The 7,883-nt window shown below is 49.6% G+C and overlaps 1 protein-coding gene across 1 annotated transcript; it reads left to right on the top strand.

Annotated features, from left to right (window-relative positions):
* The first annotated feature begins 659 nt into the window (after window positions 1–659).
* SAT1 (spermidine/spermine N1-acetyltransferase 1) lies at window positions 660–4,171 on the top strand. Its single transcript, XM_064151998.1, has 6 exons — window positions 660–927; window positions 1,175–1,226; window positions 1,311–1,394; window positions 2,515–2,616; window positions 2,712–2,752; window positions 3,666–4,171. The coding sequence occupies exons 1-6, from the start codon at window positions 862–864 to the stop codon at window positions 3,834–3,836; spliced, it is 516 nt and encodes a 171-aa protein (XP_064008068.1). The 5' UTR covers window positions 660–861; the 3' UTR covers window positions 3,837–4,171.
* The last annotated feature ends 3,712 nt before the right edge of the window (window positions 4,172–7,883 follow it).

Here is a 7,883-nt window from a genome sequence, read left to right as displayed (position 1 = left end):
ACCAGGCCGTTCCTTGCCCAGGGCATGCCACGGTGCTCGACACCACAGGCAGGCTGCCGCGGGCTTTGACACGGATCGTTACTTGGCGTTTCAGGCAAGTACAGAGGCTTTGTTTTGCTTCCACACATGGGTAAAAAGCAAACCGCGCTGGCAGGCGCCTCGTTGTCCTCCACAGAGGGGTGAAAAGCACCGCCCTGAGCCCGCGGCCAAGGAGGGGCTGCGGCCTTTAAGATGGTGCCAGGGCGCTCAGTGCCCTCGCAGAAAGAGCCCCCAGTCAGGCGCGGTCGCACTCGCTGGGGCAACGACAGGGTCACCTTTTCGTGGAACCCTGAAGGCAAGATGCTGGAGAAGCCTCTGGTCCCGAGGGGGAGAGAGGGCAGTGTGGGCCCCGGGCGGGGCTGTGCGGAGCTCCCCTCCGCGCCTGCCCCCACTCCGCTGAGGGGGTCTTCTTGCGGCGCCCTGCAGCGCCGCTAGGGGGCGCGTCGGCGCGGGAGGGGCGAGTCACGGGACCGCACGCACCAGCCGTTGCGGACAGGCGGAGACAAGGTTCCGGGGCGCGGCCCTGTCATTGGCTGCGGGCGAGCACGGCGGGCGCTCCCATTGGCCCGCCTGCGGGCAGGGGGTGGGGCGCGGCGCCCATAAATACCGAACCCATAGAGCGCTGCGGCGCTTTGGGTTCGGGCATCTTCGCGGCTGGACGAGCGTTCCCTATCTGCTTAACGCCGCCGGGACATGCTCGCAGCCTGACTGACCGCAGGTGGCCGCCGCGCCCGGGACACGAATGAAGAAACAGTTGCTTCTCCTGTTCACACACCGGGGACTTGTCAGCCGAGGGGGCCGCAGGGGGAAGCGCCGTCGAAAATGGCCTCGTTCAGCATCCGCCCTGCGCGGCCTGAGGACTGCCCCGACCTGCTGCGACTGATCAAGGTGTGGGGACGGAGGGAGGGCGACCGGTGCGTGCCCCCTGCGCTACTGGGAAGGGGCGCGGCGGGGCCGGAATCTCGGAAGGCGCCCATCGCCTTCAGCGGCGGAGCCGGGGAGAAGCAGGGGGGGTACCTTGGTTTCGGAACAAAGCAAGCTCTTGCGCAAGGCGGCGGGGGGTGGGGAGCGGCCAGTGAGGAAGCGGCAACGGGGACCTGCGGGGACGGTCCGCTGAAACTCATTTCTCTTCCAGGAACTAGCGAAATACGAAGACATGGAGGATCAAGTGGTGCTAACTGAGAAAGGTATAGAAGTGATACAAGCTCGGCGGGTTGGTTGCTTAGTGATGGTATCTGTAGTTTTAGTACCTCTTTCATTTGCTTTTCTAGAGCTGCTTGAGGATGGTTTTGGCGAGCGCCCTTTCTACCACTGCCTGGTTGCAGAAGTGCCCAAAGAACAGTGGTCGTCTGAAGGTGAGGCTCCCTGATACTTAGTTTTTGACGCGAAGTACACGTGAGACACCTTGTACTTAATGTTTTCGTTATACATAAGGCTCAACCAGTGAGTTGGGGTAGAAGGAGCAGGTTAACTGTTAAATGCAGTAACGTAATAGTGCTACTCAGCTGAAGTAGTTGCTAATCCTGGAGACGTGGGAAGATGAGGTATAACTTACTGTACTTAACTCCAGTTACTTATATGGCTTTTTTTTTTGTTTGACCCTGACTTACCTTTATGTAATCCTGTTGAATCACATTTTCTTCTTTAATTTGTCCCCAATCTTCAGGTTACAGTCTCTAGCTTCGCCATGTACATGGCCCTTCTGTGTACATGGATGGGCGGGGAGGTAACTAAAAGATCCGTTACACAATAAAGTAGATGATCATAATATGAGGTAAGGTCTACAGGGACAAGTGCTATTCCCAAACGTTTATCCAAGACACAGTAGTAGCTCAGAAATCTGTTTGCACGTTTCTCTTGCAGTGTGTGCAGAGTCTTAGGGCAAATGTAGTTGAAGTACTCCAGGCTTAGGTTTGAGTGGGCTGCTGAGCCACAGAATTACAATGGCAGCTGCAGCTTTGCTTTATGGTGCTGAAGGTAATGATACTCTCAGGGGAAGCATAAATTGAGATGCTGGAAGTGGTGCTCTGGAAGCGACCTGTGACCATGCTTTCTCACTCGGTGCAGTTACTGAGGAACAGCCTTTGAAAGATCAGTGGTTTTTGGCGTTAGATAAGACCGTTTGGTTGCTAAGGAAGCAGAGTTTGGGGCAGCCTTCTAAACGGTGAACTGCTGTGTGAAGTTTCTGTTTGAACTCTAGAATGGAAGCACTGAAAAATCAGCAGGGTTGCATTTGTTTGTACTTGGTTCCACACGGTGATTATGCTTTTGAGGATTTCAGGGCATGGCAATCTTCGTTCTGTTTGGTTGACATGAGACTGTCAGAAATCAAAATTTCACTGTGTTTATTTGCAAAATCCATTCTTAACCTAGTAGTAAATGTCTGCACGTGACAGAATCTCTGTTTAAACATGCATGTAAGACTTGAGTGCCCTTTAAATTCTGTCTGGCTGAAGTTGCCTCTTTTTGTTTCAGAGCACAGCATTGTGGGCTTTGCCATGTATTACTTCACTTACGATCCATGGATTGGGAAACTGCTGTATCTGGAAGATTTTTATGTGATGGCTGAGTATAGAGGTATGTGCCACAGAACTACATCAGTTGCTTCCTGCAGGGCTTCTTGAAAATAAAAGCTTAAAGTTCTTCTTTTTTTGGTGTTTTGTTTTCCCTAGGACTGGGCATTGGGTCAGAGATTCTGAAGAACTTGAGTCAGGTATGTCCAGGCAATGCTGTCTCGAACTGGAAGTGGGGAAGGTGGTGTGGTTCTTTTGAGTATTCCAGTGAGTGAAATTTAAGACAAAACCCAGGTCATATATCAGGATGAGACTATTTATTAGAGAGAATGGAGCAAACTAAACAAAAAGAAGAGAATGGAAAAAGCAAGGAGGAGAAATTTATAAACAAAACAGAGAAATAAGGGGAGAGAGAATACAGAGAAAGAGTGAGCAGGAGAGAGATAATTACCACTCCATGGTACTTCTTTCATGGGGTTGAGAGGGAGAGATGTTCCTGGGTTGCTGTCTTCAGCCTGAGGTGTGTCCTAGGTGATGTATTCCCCCCTCACTAAGCTGTTGCAGCTCAGGTTTTTTATACTGTTTCTGGTTCATTCATCGTAGCTCCATCTGGCCCACACCCTTGTCACATTCCAGGGGTCACTGACTTCTAGGGGGCCTGTCTGTATGACTGCCCATGTTTGCCGTCCACTGGAGTTGCTGGCTCGGTGGGCAGATACATGAGTCAGGTGGTTCAGGATGACTTTAGCTTTGTTGAGATACTTCTGTTCATAATGCAAATCACCTCGTGATTGTGAGGATTACATGTTCAAGAAAGGATCCCCTCACACATCTGAAAAGCAGAGCTGAGGACACGTAGCAGGGCAGCATTCTTCTCTCAACCGCATAAGAGCCTCTCCTTCAACACTAAGCAGAACTAAATCAGAGGTGACAGGAGGACACTAGATAGCTTTAAAACATTGCCCCGAGTCTGTTAACAAACAGTGACAAAGTGCTGAGGTGTAACTCAGGAGAATGAACTTGATGACTTGTGGTGATAGACAGTTGCTGAGTGATGTGCCCAGTTATTACTGGGCAGCTGTTTGAGACGTGTGGTGTGGCACGCTCCTGCAGGTCGCCGTCAAGTGCCGCTGCAGCAGCATGCACTTCCTCGTTGCGGAGTGGAACGAACCATCCATCAGGTTCTACAAGAGGAGGGGTGCATCTGATCTTTCCACTGAGGAGGGGTGGAGGCTCTTCAAAATTGACAAAGAGTATCTCTTGAAGATGGCAACAGAAGAGTGAGATGGTTCCGGCAAATAAATTCTTCCTGCGAATATCTGTGCTCCCTGAATAAACTCCTTGCTTTTCTCTGTACAGTTGGTAGTGGAATAAAGTAGTGTGGATGCTAATCATGAAAATGCTATGCAGGTGTGGTCATAGAGTAATCGGTCCTGTGAGCTGGAGGCATCTGAAGTTGCTTGTGTGCATCCTTTACCAGTGTGGGCTTGTAATCTTTGTATATGGAAACTTCATTCTTGTAAGTGTTGTTCAAATGTGTACAATGTACACACTGGTAGGGTTTGTTTTAATTATTGCCTTTTATAAAAATAAATAGTGTTTTCACTTGATGGTGAGAACTTGGACTTGAGTCTCAGTTTATCTTGCATGCACGTTAATAGAAGATTGTTCACCCAAACGCCTTGACAAGGGCAGCACAATGTGCCTCCGTGCTGATGAGATGATAAAAAGGGGGGGCTTGAGTGGCTGCAGGATCCAGGGGTGAGGTTCTGAGCACCTGTACTAAAGCTGTGTGGAGGAGTTAAGAGCTCAGCCTCTCTATTTTCTGCCTTGTGAGCATTACTGTGCAAATGAGCTACATTTATGTTGGAATCCTGCAGTTAAGCTGCTGGTCTCAGCCCTCTATAGAAAGCAGCTCTGGGAAATGTGGAAGTTCTGTCTTTTCTTCCTTGGGCCTCCCAGTTAACTGCAGAACACAGGGGCATAACCTTGCAGGGGAAGCTGCATCTTGCTGTAGTTTTGAAGTCTAAATCATAAACATGGATTTGGTCAGGAAAAGGTATTTTAATGAACCACACAAACTCCTCTGTGACCCTTAAAGTAACACTTGAATGCTTCTGATGTACACAAACCCACATCAGGACTTTGGCTTCTGTGCAGAGTGTTTTCCATGAGCCTCAGGGCTGAGCTGCCTGAAACCAGGTGCTGTGTGAAGCAGTGGGAAACTCAGACTCTGCATGTTCAAATCTCTATTCAGCAGTAAGTGAAAATAATGCTGCTCATCAACATTTTAATCATCTTGGAAATGAGCTTAGCAGTTTTGCAATACTGTATCTGCCCTTCCCAGAAGTTGATGCTAGAAGTGCTGCAGACAAGTTTCATGCTGCTCTGCTTTTGCTCTGTAGTACCCCTGCCATGAAAGGCTTCCTTTGACCAGCACTGCTTTCACTTCAAAGACATAGAAGGTTTACCTGTCTTGTCATGTTGACCTGGTTTAAATAAACCAGGGGTTTGAACAGATTTTGATGATTGCTGCCTAAATTGTGTCATCTGGAAGATGTCTCACCCTAGACAGCAGTGAGCAGTGACTGGGGTAATGCTAACTTAGGAACAAGGTGTCCCTCTGCCTGGCCCAAACAGCAGGCTCTGCAGGGTGTTTGGCAGCAAGGTGCTATTGTGTTCTGGTTTGTTTATAACAGAATGTAAGCAGCAGGCTGCCAGCTCTATCCAGGTGTGCGATACAGCTGTCAGCTGTGTCCTCAGGAGTGAGAAGGCCAATGAGAGACAAAGGAGCTCTTGGAAGAGAGCAGGAATGAACATATGCCCAAGCTGGCTCCCCAGACCAACACAGGCTGGACAGAGCCTAAAGCCTGTCATGTAAATTAGCAGATCATGTTCTGCTTAGAAATCAGTCATTTCCAGATGCTGCCCGTGTCTGTGAGACACCTCAGCTGCTGTGCAAGTTCCACTCACAGCAACCTCAGGCACAGATCCCTTTCCTGCCCCAGGGGAAGAGAACTCTGCATTTCTCACGCCAAGGCTCCAAGCATCCTGATTCGCTCTTGCTGAACCTGTGCTCTTCTGCAATTCAGTAGGCTAAAGGAGGTGAGAGTAAGCCCCTTCGAGGAATCAGCCTGGTAACTAGAGTTGGAGACATGAGAAGGACAAGATCAGCAGCAGCAGCTCTTACAGAGCATTTTGGTGGTGATCTCATCGAGGAAGTTACAGTAACTTCACTGCTAACTTTTTGAGCTACAGTAACCTACTCCTGCCTCTCAGTCCCGGTGGAGTCTGGTTTGGAGTTAGGGTAAGCTGGTTTGGCTCTGCAGCAGTTAAAGAACGTTTTCATTGTCAAAGTAAACCATTAAATACGTAGGACAGACCTGCTGAAATCTCAGGCGTGGGACTTCTGGTGCACAAGGCGGCTACCAAAGGTGTATGATTGCACAGAACAAAGCTAACCAATTAAGCATTGTAATTAGGAAAGTAAGCAGCTTAGTCAAATTTGCAATCGGTTGAGAAGCATTTCTCAGATCTTTTTCACCTTCTTCTGCCAATGCCTGTTCAGCACTTCATTTTCTGCTGAAACAGGTTCTCGTGGAGTCACAGGAAACGAGGCAGCACTAAACGAGAAGACCTTTTCTAGCCCACTTGTGATAGCTGGAAACACACATGAAAAGCGAAGACCTTTCAGATGTGACTTTCACTGAGATCCTCCTAAGAGGCAGGGGTTGTAAAAATATTCTCACATTTATGGCAAAAGAGTCTCCAGCAGAGTGATGTGGTAGTGCCATAGCTCAAGATCAGTTTTAAACTCCCTCAGTAGCTTTTTCACAAGCTACTAAGGGAGCAAAGTTACTCTGCAGCTATATTTAAGATGCCCAGTAGAGTGTTTTCTGCAGGTATGTTGGTCTTCTGCGTTACACTTACTGCCTTAATGCAGTGTTCCTGCCTCCGGGCAAGAGTTAAAGAGTAGGTGTTAGACAGCCCTGATAACATCTCTGGGGAGCTGAGGTGCAAATATCCTCCTTGCTCTCACGCTCAAGCTTATGACCTGGGAAGTTCTTCCCACACCAAGACAGCCAGCAGAAGACTTCGCAATTTCAGTGTTTCCATCAGGTGCTGGAACATGTCCAGAGAAGGGTCATGAGGATGCTGAGAGGGCTGGAGCTGCTTTGCCGTGAGAACAGGCTGAGAAAGTTGGGGCTGTTCAGTCTGGAGAGGAGAAGGCTCTGAGGAGACCTTATTGTGGCCTTCCACTATCTGAAGGGGGCTACAAGAAAGATGGGGAGGGACTTTTTAGGGTGTCAGGTAATGATAGGACTGGGGGAAATGAGAGGTTTAGATTAGACATCAGGATTAGACATCTTCACTATAAAGGTGGTGAGACACTGGCACAGGTTGCCCAGGGAGGTGGTGGAAGCCTCACTCCTGGATGGTTTTCAGGCCAGGCTGGATGTGGCTCTGGGCAAACTGATCTAATGTGAGGTGTCCCTGCCCATGACAAGGAGGTTGGAACTGGCTGATCCTTGAGGTCCCTGTCAACTCTGCCGATTCTGTGGAAGGTGGCCTGGGGCAGATCTGTGGAGGCCTGTACTCAGCTGTGAGAAGGAGCAACAGGCTGGCTGCCCCCTCTGTGCTTGGCATTTCCCCACTCGCAGGCTGCCGCACAATGATCCAAAGCCGTAGCTATAGCGACGGCATGGAAGGAGGCTCTTTTGTCTGCATATTTTGAGTCAAAACGTGCATGAAAAACAACCCTTCCACACCCCTTTTCTTTTAAAGAGCCTTTGCTCTCAAAAAGCCAATGCAAACTTCCCCCCTAAAAAGCATAAAGATGCTTGGATGCATTCCTGTGCATGGCATTTTGTCTTGGGAGTGTTGCCATCCTGGCCCCTGGCCAGCTGAATACAGAGGTCTTGCTGATGGCAGCTGCAGAGAGAACACCACTTAGGTGTGGAGCAGGGACTCAGCAATTGCTTAATTCACCACCAGAGTTACCTAGCAGAGAGATGAGCTTCGTGCCTCTCGTTCTTTGAGCTGACCAGGCCATTCCTTCAGCTTGCACAAGTTTGCTCCTCACAGCGCTCACTCCCCTGGGCTCTCCTTCCCCTTGCCTTGCCTTGGGGGAGGGAAAGCTGAGCTGCAGGAATGCACAGGCAGCCCCCACACACACACACCCAGGGGCACAGCACGGGTGAGACCTGCAGCTACTCTGAGAGCTGCAGCTATTCTCCTAGCTGTCAATAATTCACCTCACACAACAGACTTGGCTTTGCCCAGTTGTTTTGCTGGCCCTGGCAGGAAGGCTTAAATGCTTTGTGTTTTTTT

This window comes from Pogoniulus pusillus, chromosome 12, assembly GCF_015220805.1.
Source record: "Pogoniulus pusillus isolate bPogPus1 chromosome 12, bPogPus1.pri, whole genome shotgun sequence".
NCBI classification, from domain to species: Eukaryota; Metazoa; Chordata; class Aves; order Piciformes; family Lybiidae; genus Pogoniulus; species Pogoniulus pusillus.
Note: the sequence above shows the minus strand (reverse complement) of the source record. Positions and strands in the feature narration are given on the sequence as shown.